A 23,955-nucleotide genomic window follows, 5' to 3' on the forward strand; every position below is an offset into this window, starting at 1 on the left:
CATTCCTCTTTCCCCTGTGCCGGGCCCTGAGGGGACACACAGGTGATTCAGATGGATGACTCTGAGAGTGAAAGGGGTGTTGCTTGGAGGGATGGGCTGGGTACTGAAAGGTATGTTTTTATTTAGGACGGGGGAGGGGACGGCAGAAATGAGGTAGTTGTAAGTGATCGCCCCATTCCAAGCAGTGTGTCCCAGCGCCCGACAGGTGTGCCCGCCCCATGCTGAGTGTAGTTTACAGATGGAGAAACTTTGGCCGTGAGCCTGGAGAACAGACCAGGCTGGGACCCGAGCGCCCAGCCTCTGCAGGGAAGGGCAGACGTCAAGCCGCCAGCGGAAGGACTGACATGTTCAGGTGATCCTCTCCAAGTGTCGTCCTCCGGCAGAAGACCAAGAGGAGAGGAGGTTGTACGCGCGTGCCCGAGGACCGGAGGGCGGACCCCAGGGTTGATGCGCAAGCAGCCTGCACGTGGCCGTGACGTAGCCACCAGGGCGGGGCGGGGCTTTGGGTTGAATACGTCACCAGGGGGCGGGGTTTGTCGGGAATTTATCCGCCAGAGGACGAGGCCACACACCCAGTTGGAAGGGCGGGGCGTGGCCCAGCCCACTGTTGGGCGTGGCTTGCCCTACTTGGGCGGGAGGGGCGTGGCCCGGTTCGGCGCGCGGCGGCTCTGGGCCTGCGCGCGCCGGAGTCAGGGGTCACGGCGGCGTAGGCTGTGGCGGGAAACGCTGTTTGAAGCGGGTGAGTAAAGGAAGAAGGGGACTTGTAGGGAACTTGGCCTGGCAGGGAGTGGGTCTTGAGGAGCTGGGCGCGTAGGCCTGAGAGGGTTGTGAGAGGTCGCGTGGGGCGTGGCGGCGGGAGGGACCCCCCCTTGGCTCGGGGACGCGCTGAAGAGGGTCAGGGGCCAGTGGGCCTGGGCGCCTGCGGCGCGGGAAGATGACGGTGGGGGGTTGGGGTCCCTCGGCCTGCAGGGGGTGCATGCACTGGGCGCCTAGTTCCGGGGTGGGGTAGAAGACGCACACTAGGGGGTCTTTGGGGCCACCGGATGGATCCCGGAGGTATTGGGACACAGTGGTGCGCGTGGGGGCATGGTGTCATTCTTTATTCACTAAATAACGAGTACTCTGCCGAGCATTGTTGTAGAAATGGGCTACAGGCCGACCAAGTCAGAGAAGGTCCTTGCCTCGGGAAGACAGTAGACAAGTAATGAGTAATAACGATAAAGCAGTGCTTTCAGGCTGTGACACGTTTTCCCAAGTGAAGAGCAACAGGGTAGCCTGCTTCTTTGGCTGGAGTGATGAGGAATCGCGTCTCAGGGGAAATGACATTTGAGGAGAAGTCAGCCATGGAAAGAAGAAAAGGGCAGAAGGGCCATCAAGTGCAAAGGCCCTTAGGTAGTAAGGAGCTTGGCATGTTTGTAGCTGAAGCGGAGGGAACAGGTAAGGGTGGCGATGTGGGAAATCGGATTCTGTAGCGCCTTGTAAACCTTGGTGTGGGGTTTGGCTTTTATTCTTGGTTCCACAGGGAGCCATGGGGCCTTTTGAGTATTAGAGCAACATGACCTGCCCGGCGTTTTGAAAAACTCACCTGCTGAGTGAAAGTGGAATTATAACAGGAGCAAGAGTGGAAGGAGGGAGACCACTTAGAAGGCAAGAGGGGATGATTGTAGGTGGCTCAGCCTGCAGTGCAGGTGGAGAGGATCTGTCAGGCTCAGATGGTTTGGGGGGTTTAAGATAGCAGGATGTGGGGGTGTAGGGAAGAGGAGCCCTGAATGGCTGGGGTTTGTGGTTTGAGCAACAGGTGGGGTGAAGAAGGCTGAGAGAGAGCAGGTTTGGGGGTGCCACTCTGAGGGCAGAGCTTAGATGGAATGAGTGAGCAGGGTTTAGAGAGGGCAGGGTGATGTAGTATCCCACTTCCTAGCTCCACCCACTGCGGGAACGCGTTATTGCCTTGTCTCTCCCTCTCCTTCCTGCACTTCACCACCCAAGCCTCTCCTGTCCCTTAGGCTCCTTCCCCACTCGGCCTTTGCCACACCCTCCCTCCTTCTGTGATGCTCCTCCCTCTCCAGTCCTTCAGTCAGCTGCTCTGTGGCAGACTCTTTGCTCTGAGCAAGTGATAATTCGGTTGGGGGAAGGACAGGAAATCTCGATTCAGAGTGCTCTGAACTGTGATGAAGCAACACTCGTCCTTGGGGTCTCAGGGAAGACTCAGGATTGGTGACACTCAAGAGGAGCCTAAACTGACATGATTTGAAGGGGCCAGTGTTCCAGGCACTGTGCTGGGGACCCTGACCCTGCTTTTGAGGAGCTCACAGCCTGAAGCAGTCCTGGCTTGGGGCACATACGTGCAGTAACGGAAGTAGAAGTAGCACAGGGCACTGCAGGAACCCCAGGGACAGCGGATCAGCCTGGCAGTGTTGAGCCAGAGCTGAGTCTCTGAGGATGCAGAGGAGTTACGTGGCCAAGAGAAAGGAGGATTTCATCCAGCAAACACCCTAAGGCCAGGCCCCGTGCTGGGCCACTCTGGCGACTCAGACAAGTCCCAGACCGTGCCCTGCTTTCGAGGGGTCCCTGTCTGGTAAAGGAGTCAGACACAGGCCCAGATGGTCCCAGACCTTTGACAAGGACAGTGGGAGTCAGGGAGACCCAGAGGAGGGGCAAGGCCGAAGCATGGAAAGTGTGTATGTTTCTGGGGGCAAGAGGGAATAGTTACATTTTAAATATTTAGTCATTCCCTCAGCAGATGTGTGTGAGCCAGGATACAGGGGTGAGCAAACAGACGAACCGTCCCCAGTCTGCCTGCCCCGCAGGGCAGAGGACAGTTCACCTGTGTATCTTGCCTCACACAGTGTGGAGTGCGGGTTGACAGTGGAGCTCTGGAGCCAGCCTACCTGGGTTAGAACCCTGGCGCTGCTCCTCTGAGGTAGCTGTGCCACCTTGGGCAGGTGGCTTCACCTCTCAGGGCCTCGGTTCCAGTCATTGTATTAGAAGGTAGTAGCAGCACCTGCCTCAGAAGTTTTCGTAACGATTCCGTGAGTGCCTTCATGCATTCTTTCAGAAGATGTTTATTGAGTATGTCTTCTGTCCCAGGAGCTCTTCTGGGTGCATGACGTACAGCCAGAAACAAGACAAAACCCCTGCTCTCACAGAACCCCCATTCTTCTTGTGGGGATGGGCAGTGCACGAGATAAACCATCAGTATTCTTAGACTTGCGCACAGAGCCTGCTGAACCCCATCCCCGAGGGCCAGCTTCAGTGGGTCTGGGCGGCGGCCTGACAGTTAGCATTCCAGCAAGTTCCCACCTGAAGCCGAAGCTGCTGCAGATCCGGGGCCACACTTGGAGAACTCTAAGAACTGGCACTATGCACCAGACAGCGATAAGTGCCTTCAAGAAAAATAAAGCAGGGAAAGGGATTGGAGAGCGTCAGGATGGGACAGTGGGGCTGCCATTTTAAACAGGCTTCACTGAAAAGTGACATTCGATTAAAGACCTAAAGGAAGGGCGGGAGGAAGCCATGGAGACATCTGGGGAAGAACATTTGGCTGGGCAGCGGGAACAGCCTGTGCAAAGGTCCCGAGGTAGGACCAAGCTGGGAGTGTTTAAGGAACAGAGAACTGGCAAGTAGCTGGAGCCGAGTGAGCGGTGGGGGAGAGGGCGGGAGGTGGTATCCAAAAGGAAACGGGTGATTATGTAGCATCTTGTGCAGCACGGTGAGGACTTTGCTTTAACAGAATGAGACAGGAGATGGGAGCAGGCTCTGAGCAGAGGAGGGATGGGGCTGATCCGACATGTTTGTACAAGGGCCTTCTGACTGCCTTGTGGAGAATACACTGAGAGGGGCAGGGTGGAATGAGGGAGACGGGGGCGGGGCGCAGGGGGGGGCTCTTCATCAAACATATTTCTTGAGTGTTCTCTAGTGCCAGGCCCAGCTGCAGACTCCTGCAGTGCTTCAGTAAAGAAAACAGCCAGATCCTGGCACTCATAGAGCTCCTCTTCCAGCAGGGGGAGACAGACAAACAGCAATGTACAAAATAAAGACGCGAATAGTCTTAGAGAGTGGAGGGCCAGGCTGGGAGCCGGGCAGGAGCTAAGAAGCCGTGGTTCGTGGGTTTGTTGGAAGGCAGCTGACAGGATTTGCAGATGGAGCGAGCGTGTGGTCTGAGTGGAAGAAGTTGGAGTGACTCCATGGTTTTTGGCCTGATGGGAGCTGCTGTTTATCAAATTGGGGGAGAACATGGAGGTGCAAGGAGCAGGTTTGCGGGGAGATCAGGAGCCCGGCTTTGGAGTCTCAGGTGCTTGAAGAGATGTCCTCACAGTGGGCAGCTGGATCTGTCAGCCTGGAGCCTGGGGAGAGGTCTGGGCTGGCGACAAAGGCAGGAGTGATCAGCAGAGATGGCATTTAAGACGTGAGATTGGGTGAGATGGGATGAGAACACCAAGGGTCACAGAGAAACCAGCACCTGACCCAGAGTGGGCCCTCAGCGTTCACTGCTGCAGGCGCTGGTCAGTGTCTGCTACTGAAGGGTCGAGAAAGGAAGCGAGCACAGCGTTTGCCAAACTCCTGTGCCCGGACAGCCGAGAGGGGTCACACGGGCGTCCTTCCTTCTGATGCTGCCTCACCCGACTGCACAAGGGACGGTGCCTGAGATAGGGAATTAGCAGAGGAACCTAGATTTTGCTCCCATTAACACCTTCACTCCCACCGCACCCCCCGGCCACAGCCCATTGACCTAGGGCAGCCAGCTGGCCCTCTTGTGCCTCCCTCTGCCAGGGCAGGTCTGGCTACTCCTCTGGGCTCCTGTAAGCTCCTCAGCTTCCTCTGCCCACATTTTCTTAGATACATTTTTTTAATACAAAAGATAACACTGAGTACACCTGCACCTTGCTGTCTCTAAACAATGCGTCTTTGAGAGCCCTCCATATCAGTACACAGAGTGCTTCCTCATTCCTTTATCCAGCTGCATAATATTCCGTGGAACGGAGGTAATGTGATTTATTTAAATAGTCCCCCCAGGGAGGACATTTAGGTAGTTTCCAGTCTTTTGGGATTGCAAACAATGCTGCCGGAAATAACCTTGTAAAGGCAGTTTTTCATCATGGGATAGTATATGTGAGGCATAAACCCCTGGATGGGAAATCGCAGCCTCCTCACGTGTATGATTGAGGTCTAATTTACATAGAGTGAAACGGACCATCTCAAGCATACAGTGGGATGTGCAGTCCATTTGCATCATCCCAGAAAATTCCCTTGTGCCCTTCCCAGTTAGTCTCCCCATCTTGGAAGTAGCCACTGACCTGATTTCTAGCACCCTAAATTAGTTCAGCGGATTCTAGAACTTTGTGGAAATGGCATCATACAACGTACTTGTATACTCTAACTTTTAAAATTGAGGTGAGATTAACCATTTTAAAGTGTAAAGTAAGTGCGTGTGGTACATTCACAGTCTTGTGCAGCCCCACCTCTGTCCAGTTCCAGAACGTTTTCCTCACCCCGAAGGAAACTCCATGTCCATTAGCAGTCTCCCCGTCCCCGCAGTGTGTGCTGGTGTGTCTGGCTTCTTTTACACAGTGTGTGCTGGTGTGTCTGGCTTCTTTTACACAGTGTGTGCTGGTGTGTCTGGCTTCTTTTACACAGTGTGTGCTGGTGTGTCTGGCTTCTTTTACACAGTGTGTGCTGGTGTGTCTGGCTTCTTTTACACAGTGTGTGCTGGTGTGTCTGGCTTCTTTTACACAGTGTGTGCTGGTGTGTCTGGCTTCTTTTACACAGTGTGTGCTGGTGTGTCTGGCTTCTTTTACACAGTGTGTGCTGGTGTGTCTGGCTTCTTTTACACAGTGTGTGCTGGTGTGTCTGGCTTCTTTTACACAGTGTGTGCTGGTGTGTCTGGCTTCTTTTACACAGTGTGTGCTGGTGTGTCTGGCTTCTTTTACACAGTGTGTGCTGGTGTGTCTGGCTTCTTTTACACAGTGTGTGCTGGTGTGTCTGGCTTCTTTTACACAGTGTGTGCTGGTGTGTCTGGCTTCTTTTACACAGTGTGTGCTGGTGTGTCTGGCTTCTTTTACACAGTGTGTGCTGGTGTGTCTGGCTTCTTTTACACAGTGTGTGCTGGTGTGTCTGGCTTCTTTTACACAGTGTGTGCTGGTGTGTCTGGCTTCTTTTACACAGTGTGTGCTGGTGTGTCTGGCTTCTTTTACACAGTGTGTGCTGGTGTGTCTGGCTTCTTTTACACAGTGTGTGCTGGTGTGTCTGGCTTCTTTTACACAGTGTGTGCTGGTGTGTCTGGCTTCTTTTACACAGTGTGTGCTGGTGTGTCTGGCTTCTTTTACACAGTGTGTGCTGGTGTGTCTGGCTTCTTTTACACAGTGTGTGCTGGTGTGTCTGGCTTCTTTTACACAGTGTGTGCTGGTGTGTCTGGCTTCTTTTACACAGTGTGTGCTGGTGTGTCTGGCTTCTTTTACACAGTGTGTGCTGGTGTGTCTGGCTTCTTTTACACAGTGTGTGCTGGTGTGTCTGGCTTCTTTTACACAGTGTGTGCTGGTGTGTCTGGCTTCTTTTACACAGTGTGTGCTGGTGTGTCTGGCTTCTTTTACACAGTGTGTGCTGGTGTGTCTGGCTTCTTTTACACAGTGTGTGCTGGTGTGTCTGGCTTCTTTTACACAGTGTGTGCTGGTGTGTCTGGCTTCTTTTACACAGTGTGTGCTGGTGTGTCTGGCTTCTTTTACACAGTGTGTGCTGGTGTGTCTGGCTTCTTTTACACAGTGTGTGCTGGTGTGTCTGGCTTCTTTTACACAGTGTGTGCTGGTGTGTCTGGCTTCTTTTACACAGTGTGTGCTGGTGTGTCTGGCTTCTTTTACACAGTGTGTGCTGGTGTGTCTGGCTTCTTTTACACAGTGTGTGCTGGTGTGTCTGGCTTCTTTTACACAGTGTGTGCTGGTGTGTCTGGCTTCTTTTACACAGTGTGTGCTGGTGTGTCTGGCTTCTTTTACACAGTGTGTGCTGGTGTGTCTGGCTTCTTTTACACAGTGTGTGCTGGTGTGTCTGGCTTCTTTTACACAGTGTGTGCTGGTGTGTCTGGCTTCTTTTACACAGTGTGTGCTGGTGTGTCTGGCTTCTTTTACACAGTGTGTGCTGGTGTGTCTGGCTTCTTTTACACAGTGTGTGCTGGTGTGTCTGGCTTCTTTTACACAGTGTGTGCTGGTGTGTCTGGCTTCTTTTACACAGTGTGTGCTGGTGTGTCTGGCTTCTTTTACACAGTGTGTGCTGGTGTGTCTGGCTTCTTTTACACAGTGTGTGCTGGTGTGTCTGGCTTCTTTTACACAGTGTGTGCTGGTGTGTCTGGCTTCTTTTACACAGTGTGTGCTGGTGTGTCTGGCTTCTTTTACACAGTGTGTGCTGGTGTGTCTGGCTTCTTTTACACAGTGTGTGCTGGTGTGTCTGGCTTCTTTTACACAGTGTGTGCTGGTGTGTCTGGCTTCTTTTACACAGTGTGTGCTGGTGTGTCTGGCTTCTTTTACACAGTGTGTGCTGGTGTGTCTGGCTTCTTTTACACAGTGTGTGCTGGTGTGTCTGGCTTCTTTTACACAGTGTGTGCTGGTGTGTCTGGCTTCTTTTACACAGTGTGTGCTGGTGTGTCTGGCTTCTTTTACACAGTGTGTGCTGGTGTGTCTGGCTTCTTTTACACAGTGTGTGCTGGTGTGTCTGGCTTCTTTTACACAGTGTGTGCTGGTGTGTCTGGCTTCTTTTACACAGTGTGTGCTGGTGTGTCTGGCTTCTTTTACACAGTGTGTGCTGGTGTGTCTGGCTTCTTTTACACAGTGTGTGCTGGTGTGTCTGGCTTCTTTTACACAGTGTGTGCTGGTGTGTCTGGCTTCTTTTACACAGTGTGTGCTGGTGTGTCTGGCTTCTTTTACACAGTGTGTGCTGGTGTGTCTGGCTTCTTTTACACAGTGTGTGCTGGTGTGTCTGGCTTCTTTTACACAGTGTGTGCTGGTGTGTCTGGCTTCTTTTACACAGTGTGTGCTGGTGTGTCTGGCTTCTTTTACACAGTGTGTGCTGGTGTGTCTGGCTTCTTTTACACAGTGTGTGCTGGTGTGTCTGGCTTCTTTTACACAGTGTGTGCTGGTGTGTCTGGCTTCTTTTACACAGTGTGTGCTGGTGTGTCTGGCTTCTTTTACACAGTGTGTGCTGGTGTGTCTGGCTTCTTTTACACAGTGTGTGCTGGTGTGTCTGGCTTCTTTTACACAGTGTGTGCTGGTGTGTCTGGCTTCTTTTACACAGTGTGTGCTGGTGTGTCTGGCTTCTTTTACACAGTGTGTGCTGGTGTGTCTGGCTTCTTTTACACAGTGTGTGCTGGTGTGTCTGGCTTCTTTTACACAGTGTGTGCTTGTGTGTCTGGCTTCTTTTACACAGTGTGTGCTTGTGTGTCTGGCTTCTTTTACACAGTGTGTGCTTGTGTGTCTGGCTTCTTTTACACACGTTGGAGATGCGTCCACCCTGTGTGTATATCAGTAGCTGCCTCCTTTTTAATGCTGACAAGTACTCCGTTGTGTACCACCTCCAAACATTTGCCATAACATATTCCAATCAGTTCGGAATTTTCTGTGCTATATTTGTCAGGGTCTAGGCTAAGCTGCTATGACAGAGACTCCAAAGCACAGTGAGCCAGGCAAGATACAAGTTTTTTTCTCCACGTGACCATCCGAAGGTAGGCGGATGTGCTCCAGAAGGTTGTCGAGGGCCCAGCTTCCTTCCGTCTCTGCGTCCCCTGCAGTGTTGGCCTTGTCCCAGGGGTCCAGGTGGGCTCACCACATCCACGCTCTAGCCATCCGCAAGTGGGAAGAGACTGGATGCAGGCTTCCTCTTCAGGCTGTCCTGGAACTTACCGCCTTACTGTCACCCTCGTCCGTGAGAGAGAACTTAGTCGCGTGACTGCCCCCAGCAATGCACTCAGGGAAGTGTCTCGAGCTGGGCTACTGTGGCAGCTGCAAGCCCCGGGGCATGTTGCAGAAAGTACCAAGGGGAGACTGGAAGTGGGAGGATAGTTGGGGCATCCAGAGTGTTCCCTTGAACCTGGGACAGCTGACTTGTGCCCTCCCATTTCTTCCTCCCAGCTGTGTCTGGGGTCCGCTCTAGGTTCCCATAATCCCCTCTTTCTCAGCTTGATACTGGGAGACATATACTGTTTTAAAATTTTTATTTCTTTTTCTTTTTTAATACTTTCAAACTTACAGGAAGGTTAAAAGAATAAGAATAGTACAAAGAACCTGTGTACCCTTCACCCAGATTCACCTGTTTTCACATTTTACCCTGTGTACTTTATGATTTGCATGCACGCTTTAAAAAATTATTTTCAGAATAGCTTGCATATGCCATGGCCATTTACCCCTGAATACTTGAGAGTGTATTTCCTTGATATTCTCTTACCGAGCCACAGTGAATAGGCTTAACCTGAATACAGTCGTTTGTCTAGTCCACCAGAGGATATGTACTTTTATATCCATATATCTTGTCAAAATATACCCTCAAAATAACTTCTTATAGGTTCCCACTAAGAAAACACACAAACATATATAAGAGTCTCTATTTGGCTTTTGTTTTGTTTGCTACGTTGAATCCTGGATTGAGCGGGGTTTACCATAAGGGCATTTTGGGGATGATGAGAGAAATTGGAGCATGGCCTCTTTGTATTATTGTCGAGTCGCTGTTTAATGTTCTGGATTTGATCATTGCACTGTGCTTATTTAAGAGAATGTACTTGTCCTTCAGAGTATCTGCAGTTAACTCCCGAATGGTTTAGGAAAATAAGTAATCTGATGTCTGCATGTTATGTTAGAGGGTAGAGGAGGAGTGAAGGTAAAAGGGGCAACATATTGACACTTAGGGAACATGGGCTCCTGTTTATGTTTTGTGTTTCAATAGGACGGGAAGCCTCTGAAGTCTTTTGAGCTGGGAAGGGGCCTCGTGAGTTTTGTGTTTTAGGCCAGTCCCTGGCACCCAGCGCAGTGGCTGTCCTGAAGGAGGCCCTTCCTAACTGCTGCTTGTATGAAGGCCTGGGCGATGGGCGGAGGGGAAGGCGAGGGCACTGAGGACAGAGGTTTATGGGAAAGAAAGGGCTACGCTAAGGCCCAGGTCTGTGATGGGAGAGGGTGTGCAGGGCAGGACGGGGTCTGCCGGAGACAAGTAAACAGGGACAAAAGGATGCGGGGGCTTGAGCACGTGAGGAAAGGGTTAGACGGAGGTGGGGAGTGGGATGTAATTATGTTAGCTAGTGATTGTGGAGCACCTGGAATGTGCCAGCACCCCATGAGCCTGTAGGTGGCGTGCCTTTTCAGGCCGTCCAGAGCATTAAAAGGCTCACAGTCATGGTGGGTGCATGGGAGGCCGTGGAGAAGACAGGAATTCTCATCTAGCCCTGACTTGCCCGGCAGGATGGATAGTAGGCGGCGGCCAGGCCCAGGCCCAGGGCCTGGGGTGCCCCCGAAGCGGGCCCGTGGGGGCCTCTGGGATGAGGATGAGGCACCTCGGCCATCTCAGTTTGAGGAAGATCTGGCACTGATGGAGGAGATGGAGGCAGAGCGCAGGCTGCAGGAACGGGAGGAGGAGGAGCAGCTGCCGCCACTCCTGGAGGGGGCTGCGGATGGTGAGACCTGGCGTGGGAACCCCCTGCGTCCCTACCTATCTTGCCTCTGAACTGACAGTCACACAGCTGACCTATGACCTCTGGCCCACTTTGAGCACCACAGAGGTCTGACCTTTGACCCCTGCTAGTATGCCACCTCTGTTGCCTGCCACTTCTATTCTGACCTTGACCCTTGACCTCGCAATCTCCAGTTTCCTGTTTGATCTAGAGACCTCTACCTGACTTTCCTTTTGCAATTCGGATGGCCCCTGAGGGTTCGTGCGATTGGCTGGGAGGGCAGTTACTTATGGAGAGGACCACGACTCTACGTAGCCCCACTTCCCCCTCCCTACCCAGGGCAGTTCTCTGCAACAGCCTCAGATGCCCGCTGGCGTCGGCCCACCCCGCCCCGCCTGGACCCCTGCACGGACCCCCTCATCTTCCAGCAGTTGGAGATTGACCATTATGTGGGTGAGACTGGGGGAGCGCCCTGGTGGGTGGGAGCAGATTGTCACAGGCAGTCCCTGCCCAGTGCCCAGGGCTGTGAGAGGAAGGGACAGGGATGGGGTGCCCAGGACGGGCACCAAGGAGAGTGGTGGGGGGGTCGGGGCACAGGTGTCGGGCTTGGGGTGGGAGGGACGTGTGATTGCAAAGGGGCAGCTCAAGGGAGCTATTTAGACCGACAGAATGGTCTTGTACCCCGATTTTGGTGGTGGTTACACGAATCTATACATACATTAAAGTTCATGATACTACCTGCACACACACCAAGTTGATTTTACTTTTTCAAAGAAAGTTTTTTTGTTTTCTTTTGCAAAAACAGGCGGGGGTTCCCTCTAGCTGTGGGGTGGAAAATGGACTGTAGGGGGACAAGGGGAAACAACAGGGCTGAGTGAACAGTGCAGAAGGCCGATCCTGGCAGGAGTGCCCCAAGCTACAGCCGTGGGGCTGTGTTCCCAGCACAGGAGAGGCTGGGGAGGTGAGCCTTTGAGGAATCTGAGGGGCAGCCCTGCCTTACCGTGTGACACTCCCAGGCCCAGCGCAGCCCCTGCCTGGGGCACCGCCACCGACCCAGAGTTCTGTGCCTGTGCTCCGTGCATTTGGGGTCACTGATGAGGGCGTGTCTGTCTGCTGCCACATCCACGGCTTTGCGCCCTACTTCTACACTCCAGCGCCCCCTGGTGAGTGGCCCCCACCCAGAAGATCCCTCCTGGCCCCTGGCCACCTGGTGGCCCCTGTGCTTCTGACCAGCCCTCCCAACCCTAGGTTTTGGGCCCCAGCACCTGAGTGAGCTGCAGCAGGAGCTGAGCACAGCCATCAGCCGGGACCATCGAGGGGGGAAGGAGCTCACAGGGCCGGCCGTGCTGGGTGTGGAGCTATGCACCCGGGAGAGTAAGTATCTTCCCCGGGGGCCGAGCGGGTGGGGGTCCCTCTGGGCCGGTGCCAGCCTCCTCTGTCCGCAGGCATGTTCGGGTACCAGGGGCATGGCCCCTCCCCGTTTCTGCGCATCACCCTGGCGCTGCCCCGACTTGTGGCGCCCGCCCGCCGCCTCCTGGAGCAGGGTGTCCGTGTGGCAGGCCTGGGCACACCCAGCTTTGCACCATACGAGGCCAACGTTGACTTTGAGATCCGGTACAGCCCCTGCCTCACTTCACCACCCTCTGCCCACTCTCCCCAGGTCGGCTCCTGCTCACTGACCTCATTCCTCCGCAGGTTCATGGTAGATGCAGGCATCGTGGGCTGCAATTGGCTGGAACTCCCTGCTGGGAAATACGTCCTGAGGCTGGAGAAGAAGGTACAGGGCTCCCCAGGGGTGGGGGGCATGGATCCAGGACCCTGCAGCCACTAACACACCCTGTCCCCACAGGCCACACTGTGTCAGCTGGAGGTAGATGTGCTGTGGTCAGACGTGGTCAGTCACCCACCAGAAGGGCAGTGGCAGCGAATCGCACCCCTGCGTGTGCTTAGCTTTGACATTGAGTGCGCTGGCCGCAAAGGTCTGTCCCTGGGGCCTGGAGAGCATTCCCCACAGACAGAACAGCAAGTGCAAAGGCCCTGAGGCAGGACCATCCCACTCTGAGTGAGGGAGGGGAGAGGGCAGAGATGAAGGGCGATGGGAAACCAGGATGGGTCGCGCAGGGTCTGCAGGCAGTGGAGATGGAGAGGAGTGGACAGGCTGAGGGAGATTTGGAGGTTCAGCCACCGGTGTGTCATGAGGGAGAGGAGGCGTCAGGTCCCCTGTATCCCCTTCCTTGTGCAGGCATCTTCCCTGAGCCCGAGCGGGACCCTGTGATCCAGATCTGCTCGCTGGGCCTGCGCTGGGGCGAGCCGGAGCCCTTCCTGCGCCTGGCGCTCACCCTGAGGCCCTGCGCCCCCATCTTGGGCGCTAAGGTGCAGAGCTACGAGCGGGAGGAGGAGCTTCTCCAGGTGGTTCTCGTTCCACGTCCCCCCATTTTCCTCAGCACTCCCCTCCCTGACGTCCACATCGCTGGTGCGGAGCCGTTTTCTAAGCTCTCTTGGGCGTGGCCCCTGCATCCTGAGAGCTGTGTCCGCGGGTTCAGATCCGTTCAGTGTTTACCCTCTGGCTTCTGCATTATTCCCAGGAGCACTGGCCCGATCTTTCTACCATGAGCAGGAGGGCTCTAGGGCTACTCTTGGGGGCTTCTGGAACATCCTAAAAGTGGGAGGGATCCATGGCAGGGGGTAACGAAGATTACCAGCAGCGTGACCCTGTGTGCTCCCCACCCCAGGCCTGGGCAGCTTTCATCCGCACCATGGACCCCGACGTGATTACCGGCTACAACATCCAGAACTTCGACCTCCCGTACCTCATCTCCCGGGCCCAGACCCTCAAGGTAGGGCCGGTGGCGGGGAGGCTTGCCCTGAGGCTCGGTGTGGCGTCTACCGTGCACCTCGCCTCACCTACTCCCTGGTGGCTGTCCCCTCAGAGGTCCACCTGGCTGTGTACCTGCAGCCCGCCACCCCCAGAGGCATCCCCGAAAAGTCTGTTTACCCTGTCCCGGCCCTGCTCAAAGTCCAGAAAGTTACGGTGGTTGCAAAAGCAGGGAGGACATTTATGACTAAGTAAGAAAAGGCTGTGTATTCAGAGGTGCAGACTGAAGCGTGCAGGGGTACCTGGCCTTGTGTTCTAGGCTTTAAAATATGTCAGCAAAAAATAAGGAAAGGGGGGGGTTCCTCGAAGTATGCGGCAAAACCCTAGTGCTTGTTGAACTTGGGCGCAAGTGTATGGGGTGTGTTAGCCTGCTACGCCTGCCATGCAAAGTACCACAGACCTGTATCGTCTCACAGTCTGACGTCACGGTGCTGCAGGGTCGGTTCCTCCTGAGGCCGCTCTCCTAGCTTCTGGTGGCCTCGGACGTTCCCTGTCTCTACCATGTCTCCCCCTGCCCGTCTCTGCTCAGATTTCCCCTTCTTCTAAGGACACAGTCATATGGGACCAGGCCCCACCCTATGACTTCATCTTAACTTAATCACCTGCAAAGACTGTTTCCAAATGGGGCCACATTCTGAGGTTTGGGGGTGGGTTGGGACTTCAACATTTTGGGGGGGGAAACACAATTCAACTCATAATAGGGGGTATATTGTATTATTTCTCCTTTTCTCCATGTGTGGCCAATTTCATAATGAAAGAAGGAAAACCATACTTACGGCCCCTAACAGCTCCAGGGCGAGTCCTCCCGTCAGCCCGGGCCACTGCTCCCCTCCCCGCTTCCACCCCGTTGCTCCAGCCCAGCTCAGGTCTCCTCTCCAGGTCCCTCCCAGGTCCCCGTCTCCAGCACAGACCCCTCTCCTTAACCCAAACCTAGCTCTCTGTGCTGCTGCCTGGCTGTCCCCCAGACCCCTACCCCTCTGACACCCCACATCCTACCCCGTGCTCCCACTGCCTCCCCACTGAGCTCAGCATTGTCCCATCTCCTTGTCCAGCTTCCTGTCTGGGTGCAGCCCCCCAGCCACTGGGCACCATCCTTACTGCCTTCCCCCCATAGCTGTCAGACCCCCGACTTCCGGTCCCTGCCTCCTGTCCGTCCTGTCCAGTCCATGGCCCCCCAGCCCCTGAGGGTCTTTGCACCAGAGCTGCCCCCAGCAGGCAGAGGGCTGCATTGAAGCGCATGTCATGGGTGGTCTGGTCTCCGTTCCTCTGGCACAGGCCTGGGGCTTCCGGGTCAGGGCCCCCTCTGCAGCTGCCCCCGTGCTCTACCCCAGGTGCACGGGTTCCCCTTCCTGGGCCGCGTGGTCAACCTCCGCTCCACCATCCGGGACTCATCCTTCCAGTCAAAGCAGACTGGCCGGCGGGACAGCAAGGTGGTCAGCATGGTGGGCCGCGTGCAGATGGACATGCTGCAGGTACGGCTGGTCCCGGCGGGCAGAGGGGCCTGGTCCTCGGGGCCGCTGCCCAGGGCGTGTACTGACCCTGCCCTCCCACTCTAGGTGCTGCTGCGGGAATACAAGCTCCGCTCCTACACGCTCAACGCCGTGAGCTTCCACTTCCTGGGCGAGCAGAAGGAGGACGTACAGCACAGCATCATCACCGACCTGCAGGTGCCCCCAGCCCGTGACCGCTGACCCCACCTTCTGCCTCCTGTCCCAACCTCGGAGCCGCATCCTGCCCCTGCTCTCACTCTGTCCCTACTCCTCTGACCTCAGCCTTGCTCCTGTCTTCATGACCTTGGACTTGCACTTCCCGTCTGTATTCCTGACCTTCACCTTAACCTCCTGCCCCCAACCTCTGACCTCACCTTACAGGTGTGACTCCGCAGTCCTGCGCACTCACGTGACCTTGATGCTGCCCACCTGCCCCCGTCTCATCCGCACCAGCCCTTCAGCCTGCTCCCTCCTCCCTCCTCCTCTGACCCTGTCAACACCTTGACCTCCTCCTTCCACCCGCTCCCCACCCAGACCCTCGCCCTCTCCCTGCCCTCCTGACACTACTGGTGCCTGTCCCCAGAACGGAAATGACCAGACACGCCGCCGCCTGGCAGTGTATTGCCTCAAGGACGCCTTCTTGCCGCTGCGGCTGCTGGAGCGGCTCATGGTACTGGTGAACGCCATGGAGATGGCGCGTGTCACTGGTGTACCCCTCGGCTACCTGCTCACCCGTGGCCAGCAGGTCAAAGTTGTGTCCCAGCTGCTGCGGCAGGTCAGTGGGCAGACCCCAGGGCGGCCTCCGGTCCCTCGTGGCAGCCCCTCCCGTCTCCTCCTCCGTCCAGTCGGGGCAGTCGTGACCATGCCCACGCTCCATTTGCCACCTTCCGCCCTCCCAGGCCATGCGCGAGGGTCTGCTGATGCCAGTGGTGAAGACAGAGGGCGGCGAGGACTACACAGGAGCCACAGTCATTGAGCCCCTCAAAGGGTGAGGCCCTGCAGCCGTGTGTCTGGGTGGGGTCGTGGTGCGGGTCTCGTCCCTGACTCCTTTCGGCCCTCCCAGGTACTACGACGTCCCCATCGCCACCCTGGACTTTTCCTCGCTGTACCCATCCATCATGATGGCCCATAACCTGTGTTACACCACGCTCCTGCGGCCTGGGGCTGCCCAGAAACTGGGGTATGGCGCCCTCCTTCAGCACGTGGAACCCTACACTGCCCAGGGGCCCACGCAGGCAGGGTGGGGCTGGGGACCCAGGTATAGTGGGGGAGGAAAGGGGACACGTGAGAGGTGGGGGAAAGTTGGGAGGCCGAGCATCACCCCCCACCATCTTCCAACCCAGCCTGACTGAGGACCAGTTCATCAAGACACCCACCGGGGACGAGTTTGTAAAGACGTCGGTGCGGAAGGGGCTGCTGCCCCAGATCCTGGAGAACCTGCTCAGCGCCCGGAAGAGGTGGGCTTTGGAGCCCCCCGCCCACCCCTCCTCAGAGCTCAGACTTACTGAGGCTACTGGTGATCCCTGTCTTTGTGGGTCACCCAGGGGCTGCCAGGTACCACTTAATTGCAGCTGTGTGTGAATTAGAACAAGACGCCTCCTCCAGGCAGCTCCTGTTCATCCCCCACTGGCTGCCTCTGTGCAGCACATGGGGCGCACAATTGTACATGGCACCCCTTTACATAAAGGCTCTCTGACCAGTGCCCAGGCCTGGGTCTCTCATTTCCCCTTGAGTCCTGGGACACTGCCTGAGTGACCTGTGCTCCCCCCTCTTCCCAGGGCCAAGGCCGAGCTGGCCAAGGAGACAGACCCCCTGCGACGGCAGGTCCTAGATGGGCGGCAGCTGGCGCTTAAAGTGAGTGCCAACTCTGTGTATGGCTTCACCGGTGCCCAGGTGGGCAAGCTGCCGTGCCTGGAGATCTCACAGGTGAGTGCTCAGTCCCCACAGTGGGCAGGTAGGGGACAGACAGCCCCTTTCTGGGAGAACTAGGGCTCTGGTGGTGCCACATCTGGACATCAGGTCGCAGGTCCCTCCAGCTCACTGCCTTTTGGACAGGGGGTGCTTCAGTGATTGGTTCATTCAGTTGTTCAGTAAACATTGGTCAAACATCCACTCTGGGTCAGGCTTTGTGCCCTGTGGGTCCAGCAAGTGACGCAACGGATGAGAGTTCTGCCCTCGTGCAGTGCCCAGCCTAGTAGGGACATAGGTAGTGACAGCAGTAAAGGTGTATAGGAAGACAGTTGTCACCAAGGGCTCTGCAGACAAATAAAGGAAAGGTGGGGAGCAGTAGGGCGGGACCGGGCAGGACCAGGCAAGGCAGGCAGAGGCTAAGGGACGTGTGGCAGAGCGTCAGTGTTACTCATTCTTCCAGCTGCCACACAGTCACCCTGACACCCCACATCCACAGTAGTAGTCTTGGCCCCTGGTCCCCGTGAGGCTGCGGCAAGGGAGGGTAGGTTCCCTCCCTCCTGCTGATGGGAGAACAAGGCCAGTCTGCTCAGGGGGGCTGGTGTGGGGCTGGGGTTACCCAACAGCACAGTCAGGCTCTGGCACTTGATTTGCTGTGTGCCCTCAGTCACTGTCACTGTCAGGCATGGGGATCCCCCTTCCTGCATCTGGTGTGAGGACCCCAGACAGGATGCTCGGTGGGTGCTTGGTCAGTGCTCTGGGCCAAGGAGAAACTGGGCCCACTGCTTCCCTCCGCACCCACAGCAGTGCCCTGGGCCTCTTTAGTGGAAGCATCTGTGCTGCTCGGCAGGAAAACAGATCTACAGTGAGACCACAGAGGGGCTGAGGTTCTGCCCAGCTGGGAGCTGTGCCTGAGTTCATGGCCCACGAGAGCCTTAGAAAGGTGTTCCAGTCCAGCTTCTGTCCCTGGGATTAGGGCCCCGGCACATCCCAGACTTGGGTACCCCCAGGCCTGGGGAGCTCCCTCCCTACCTGGCACTGTGTTAATCCTCATGCCTCTGGCAAAAGGCTTGGAAGAATTGCCAGTGGGAGGGGCTTGTGCATACTGATTAATTAGGACTCAGAGAACTCAGAAAAGCCATCACACTGATAGTTATGATTTAATACAGTAAAGGGAGAGATTAAAATCAGCCAAGGGAAAGGCACATGGGACATGGTCCAGGAGAGACCAAGCAACTTCCAGTTGTCCCTCCCAGTGGAGTTGTGCAGACAGAGCTTATTTCTCCTGGCAGTGACGTATAATGACACACAAAGAGTACTGCCCACCAGGGTAACACTCACCCAAGCCTTGGTGTCCAGGGTTTTTATTGAAGGTTGGTCACATAGGCATGGCTGACTACCACGTAGCTGACCTTGGCCTCCAGCCCTTGTAGAGGTCAATTTGATACCGTGTGGCCCGTGTAGAGGTCAAGCTGATACTTTGTGGCCTGTGGTCCCAGGTGAACAAAGGGCAGGACATTTCTAGGGCTTAGAAGTTCCTTCCCAGGCCTCTCTTTGGGCAAGGTAAACCCCTCACTGAATGCCCCCCGTGCCCCTCTCATTGGCTCCCCCAGCCTCTTTGGGGAAAAGAAGTTGATGTTTGGCCATCAGAGTCCAGCCCCTAAGCAAGGCCAGGTGGAAGGATGTGGCTTTGCTCCCCTGGGGCTCCCTTGTCAGGACCGCTGCTTCCTGGGCTGGTCTCTATTCCCTCTCTGCCCCTACCCTCTGTCTCTGTTGTGTCTCTTTCTTAGCCTTATTTCCATCTCTGAAGCTTATGCGGGCAGAGAAATGGAATAATTAAAAAATACTGAATTATTCCAGAAAAATAGAAAGAGCAACACAGAACAGGTGGCACAAATAGAAGGCAAGTAGTAAAGTGGTAGATTGTACCCCAGGTCTAATCAGTAATTACTCTAAATGTAAGTGGCCTAAATGCTGTAGTTAAAAGACAAAGATTTTCTGACTGGATCCAAACAAACGAAAACAAGAGTCACACACATCTCGCCTTGGGGTGTGCCTCGCCCCCCAGCCTCAGTCTCCCTATTTGTAAAATAAGACTTGGAAAGGAATGGTTTCTCCATGGGGTTGCTGCGGCCCCCTTCCTCGGGGCCATTCAAAAGCCTGTAGGGTTGTTTCCTGTTGCCCGAGGACAGGGGTGGCATGCTGACTTTCAGGAATGGGGGCATGAATGTCAGTGGTCTGCACCACAGGGCGCTGCCTGTGATGTCACCAGACGTCACAGCACCTCTGTGGAGAGAAACACTGAGCCGATGGCCTTTTCTGGTTCTGCTCTTTCCAACACTCATTTGCCGCAGTCAGTTCCTCCTCTGTGCCCAGAACTCTGGGTCAGGGACGCACTCTTTGCAACCATTAAGAAGCAACTTAATGGCCTTATTTGGCAGATTTGGAACCTGAGACCCAAAGGGGCAGAGTGGCTCACATAAGCCCATACCTCTGGAAGGCGGTGGAGGTGGGACCCTGAGCCTGTGTCCACAGCAGACAGCCCCTGGGCCCTCATCACATGATTCTGTCCCCAACAGAGTGTCACTGGGTTCGGGCGCCAGATGATTGAGAAAACGAAGCAGCTGGTAGAGTCCAAGTACACGGTGGAAAACGGCTACAGCGCCAATGCCAAGGTCAGGGGCCGCCCTGCCCACTACCCAGAATGAGCCTGGAAGTGCTTCGGTGGGGGGAGCACAGGAGGCCTCCTGGTCACATACACCCTGCCCCAGGTGGTGTATGGTGACACTGACTCCGTCATGTGCCGATTTGGTGTCTCCTCTGTGGCTGACGCAATGGCCCTGGGGCGGGAGGCTGCGGACTGGGTGTCGGGCCACTTCCCCCCGCCCATCCGGCTCGAGTTTGAGAAGGTACGTGCTCCCCATCCCAGGGCTGGGAGTGGGCAGCTGTGGGTCTGGCCAGTTTCGAGGGGCCTCTGATTCTCAAGGTACCTGGGCTTTGCACGTAGCACAGTGTCTATTTTTTAACAACCTTATCAGTCTTGGGAGTGTCTCTGGTTTGGGGTTTCCCGATAATCTGTCAAGTGTGGGGACTGCCCTGGGCAGTGGGGACCTTGATGGGCGAACCCTGGATCAGGGCACCATTGTCCAGGGCTCCCCGCACCCAGCGTGCGGCAGGCTCAGATCGGGAGCTCTCACAATGGACTTGATCCACAGGGTTCACACCAGGGTCAGACTGTGGGGCATACCTTCTCTTGGTTTCGGAGCCTCCCACTTTTGTGTGGTGTCCCTTGAATTCCCCATCTGCCTCAGGTCTGTCCCAGACCCAGATTTGGGGCTCTCCAGGCTTCACCCCAGCATCTGGATATCATGTTTAGGTTCTGTCTCTAAGTTTATCCCAGTCTCTGTTTCAGATTTGGGGGCCCTGGTGTCCTGAGGATTTTCTCAGGCTCAGTCGCTGGGGCCTCAGGGTCCATCCCCCCAAGCACCCCAATCCCGTGTCACAGGGACCAGCGCTGTCTGTCCTGTTTCTGGGGGATGTGTCAGGATTGGGCACTGGCCTCTACAGTCTCAAGGGTGTCAGCCACAGGCCCTCCCCAGGTCTACTTCCCCTACCTGCTCATCAGCAAGAAGCGCTACGCAGGCCTGCTCTTCTCCTCCCGGCCTGACGCCCACGACCGCATGGACTGCAAGGGCCTGGAAGCTGTGCGCAGGGACAACTGCCCTCTAGTGGCCAATCTCATCACCTCCTCGCTGCGCCGCCTGCTCATTGACCGGTGTGTGGGACCCTCCATCCAGACCAGGAGTCCAGGCCCTCAGCCCCTCCTCCCTCAGACCCAGGAGTCCAGGCCCCCGGCCCCTCCTCCCTCAGACCCAGGAGTCCAGGCCCCCGGCCCCTCCTCCCTCAGACCCAGGAGTCCAGGCCCCCGGCCCCTCCTCCCTCAGACCCAGGAGTCCAGGCCCCCTGTCCATCCTCACCCAGACCCAGGAGTCCAGGCCCCCAGTCCCCTCCTCCCTCGAGGACACAGGTGTCAGGCTGACTTCAGTGGCGGAGTGGTGGAAAGAGTATGAGGTTGTACAGCTGTGGGTTCAGGCCCTGTCTCTGCCACTGCAGCCGATGCCTGGGCAGGGCCCCTCCCCTCCCTGGCTCTCAGCCCTCAGAGCCTGCCTTGGGGAGGCAGAGATACCAGCCTGGCCCTCAGCAGCCACTGGTGATGCCTCCACGTCTGGCCCTCAGAGACCCCACGGGCGCCGTGGCCCATGCGCAGGATGTCATCTCGGACCTGCTGTGCAACCGTATCGACATCTCCCAACTGGTCATCACCAAGGAGCTGACCCGCGCAGCTGCCGACTACGCCGGCAAGCAGGCCCACGTGGAGCTGGCCGAGAGGTCTGCCCAGTGGGGGCCGGCCCACCCCAGCTGTGCCCAGCACCTCCTGCGCCCCGCCCTGCCCTCAACCACCGGTCTCCCCACAGGATGAGGAAGCGGGACCCTGGGAGCGCACCCAGCCTGGGCGACCGGGTTCCATACGTGATCATCGGCGCTGCCAAGGGCGTGGCTGCCTACATGAAGTCCGAGGTCAGGCCCACCTGGGCTGCCCACACCGCCCAGCCCGCCCCATTCTCACTTCTGCTTTCCGAGCCCAGGGGAGGGTGTTTCCCGCTGTGGGCTCCATGGGGCCCTGACAGCCGCCCCCAGCTCCATGACACCGGGAGCTCCATGACGCTTTGTTCCCAGGCCACCCTGCGCCCTATGGAGGCCCTCCTTACCCCCAACCCTCATTCTCAGTTTCCAGCCTCCCACTCCAGCCCCTGTCCACCTTCATGCCCCAACGCTCCCGCCATGAACTCTGACCTTCCTTGGTGACCTGTAGGCCCCATCTGTGGACCGCAGCATGGACCACAGAGCCCTTGGCCAGGGACCCCCATGACTTCTGACCCCATCCCAGGCCCCCATCTCCCGCTTGATGCCATTCCCCAAAGGGCGGCTCCAGGCCCAGTAACTGCGCTGTTACCACGGTCCCATTCATGACCGGAGGCCCCCAGTGGCTCCTGGTGCTCTTCACCCCGCATCCTGTTGTTGACCACAGCCCTCGGCCCCAGGTGTGACCGTTCAGGCCCTCTGCCCGCAGGACCCCCTGTTCGTGCTGGAGCACAGCCTGCCCATCGACACGCAGTACTACCTGGAGCAGCAGCTCGCCAAGCCGCTCCTGCGCATCTTCGAGCCCATCCTGGGCGAGGGCCGCGCCGAGGCCGTGCTGCTGCGTACGGGGGCGCCCAGGGCAGCTGGGGGTGTCCAGGGAGCTGGGAGAGGGCAGCAGCTCATGCCTGTCCTCACCCCTCACCTGCAGGGGGGGACCACACGCGGTGCAAGACCGTGCTCACGGGCAAGGTGGGCGGCCTCCTGGCCTTCACCAAGCGCCAAAGCTGCTGCATCGGCTGCCGCACTGTCCTGAGCCACCAGGGTGAGCGTGGTCCCCGCTCTGACCCCAGACCCTGCTCCCCACTGTTCACCCTCCTCTGCCATTGCCCGGGGTCCCCGGCACCTGCCCCACAAGCTGGCACTGCTGCCTGTGTAGGCCTTGGCCCCTGGGTGGGGGGCTCCTCTCTGCAGTCACACCCCAAGAGGGTCCTGGACCCCCGATCTGGGAGTTCCCCAGGGAGTTTTCCCCACACACTCATTCCCTTGTTCTCTCATCTCCGGGGACTTTCAGAAGCCGGGATGGGCAGCGGGCGGGGAAGGGGCAGGGATGGGGCCGCCCGGGCCCTGGCTTGGCCCCAGCGCCCTGTGCTGACACCCCCACCCGCAGGAGCCGTATGCAAGTTCTGCCAGCCCCGGGAGTCAGAGCTGTATCAGAAGGAGGTGAGGGGTCGGGGGAGGGCACTCGGGGGAAGGGCTGAGGCTCCGGCTGCCGGCTCAACCCCACCGTCCCCAGGTGTCCCACCTGAACGCCCTGGAGGAGCGCTTCTCACGCCTCTGGACCCAGTGCCAGCGCTGTCAGGGCAGCCTGCACGAGGATGTCATCTGCACTAGGTACATACACCTGTTCGCCCCCACCGTCCTCGCCTTGGCCTACCCAGGTCCCCCTAAGCTCCCAAGGCCTGTGGACCAGTGCCCCAACTCCTGGGTCTCAAGCAGCACCCTGTCCCACATCCCCTTCGGGCTGCGGGGTCTCATGTCCCTTGGTGTCCTAGCCGCTAACGGGCCAGTGCCTGGCCCAGCCCTCCCAGGAGTCGGGGGTGGGGAGCCATCGAGTGGGGCAGGGCCGGGCATCCGGATCTGCCTGGGAAATGGCCGCAATGCTGCCCCCCCAGTCCTGACCCCCTCCCTCAGGGCGGTGCCGGGCTTTCCCCAGGGAACGGGTGGGCGGGGTGGGTTCCCACGCCAGGTGACAGGTGATATACGGCTGGTGGCCCAGCGCCTCAGCGGGCACCCGCTGTTATCGGCACCCCCCCATGCCCGCTGAGCAAACAGCCCTACACAGGAGGGGGTGGGTGGGCAGCAGTCTGGGGGCAAAGTCCTGGGAACTGCCCCCGCCCCGTCATGGGCTGGGCAGAGGGCCTCTGCAGCCCCGGGCAACCAGCCCTGACCCCTAACCTTGCCCGCAGCCGGGACTGCCCCATCTTCTACATGCGCAAGAAGGTGCGGAAGGACCTGGAGGACCAGGAGCAGCTTCTGAGACGCTTTGGACCCCCTGGCCCCGAGGTCTGGTGACCTCTGACCTCAGTGGGTTTCCCACGAGGGCCTTGGGGGTTGGGATTGGTGGAGAATTAATAAAGTTCAGGCCTTTTGTTACCTGGTGCTTTGTGGTGTCTGGGGGACAAGGTCCACTGTCAGGTCCTGACTGTGGTGGGTCATCCCCCCTCACTGGGGTCCCCTGACCCCCAGGAGGCCACCACGGGACCTCCTCTCCTCCATACAAGGTTCCTGGGTTGCTGCCTCTGCTACCAGCCCACGTACACCAAACCTGCCTCAGTCTCCCCTGGAGGCCCTGAGTAAACATCTATAGACACAAGCGCTTCTCCGCTCAGCCCACCCTCCCTGGGGGC

General features: G+C 57.2%; 1 protein-coding gene across 1 annotated transcript; it reads left to right on the top strand.

Moving 5' to 3' along the window:
* Positions 1-687: 687 nt before the first annotated feature.
* POLD1 (DNA polymerase delta 1, catalytic subunit) lies at positions 688-23,701 on the top strand. The gene is made up of 27 exons (XM_033129577.1): positions 688-739; positions 10,425-10,636; positions 10,973-11,086; positions 11,650-11,796; positions 11,882-12,007; positions 12,079-12,247; positions 12,329-12,410; positions 12,483-12,612; positions 12,876-13,042; positions 13,366-13,470; positions 14,840-14,980; positions 15,065-15,175; positions 15,582-15,773; positions 15,898-15,986; positions 16,062-16,178; positions 16,342-16,455; positions 16,777-16,924; positions 19,486-19,581; positions 19,678-19,815; positions 20,506-20,681; positions 21,143-21,295; positions 21,382-21,484; positions 22,038-22,170; positions 22,257-22,370; positions 22,716-22,768; positions 22,842-22,939; positions 23,515-23,701. The coding sequence occupies exons 2-27, from the start codon at positions 10,426-10,428 to the stop codon at positions 23,618-23,620; spliced, it is 3,333 nt and encodes a 1,110-aa protein (XP_032985468.1). The 5' UTR covers positions 688-739; position 10,425; the 3' UTR covers positions 23,621-23,701.
* Positions 23,702-23,955: the final 254 nt, after the last annotated feature.

Source organism: Rhinolophus ferrumequinum, chromosome 15 (genome assembly GCF_004115265.2).
Source record: "Rhinolophus ferrumequinum isolate MPI-CBG mRhiFer1 chromosome 15, mRhiFer1_v1.p, whole genome shotgun sequence".
NCBI lineage: Eukaryota > Metazoa > Chordata > Mammalia > Chiroptera > Rhinolophidae > Rhinolophus > Rhinolophus ferrumequinum.

What these genes read in the sequence shown, in the direction of transcription:
- POLD1 (XM_033129577.1), top strand. Translation starts at nt 10,426, where the DNA reads ATGGATAGTAGGCGGCGGCCAGGCCCAGGCCCAGGGCCTGGGGTGCCC. An exon ending in GGGGCTGCCCAGAAACTGGG is followed by an intron (nt 16,179 to 16,341) that starts GTATGGCGCCCT and finishes CTTCCAACCCAG; the next exon opens with CCTGACTGAGGACCAGTTCA. An exon ending in CAGAGCTGTATCAGAAGGAG is followed by an intron (nt 22,769 to 22,841) that starts GTGAGGGGTCGG and finishes CACCGTCCCCAG; the next exon opens with GTGTCCCACCTGAACGCCCT.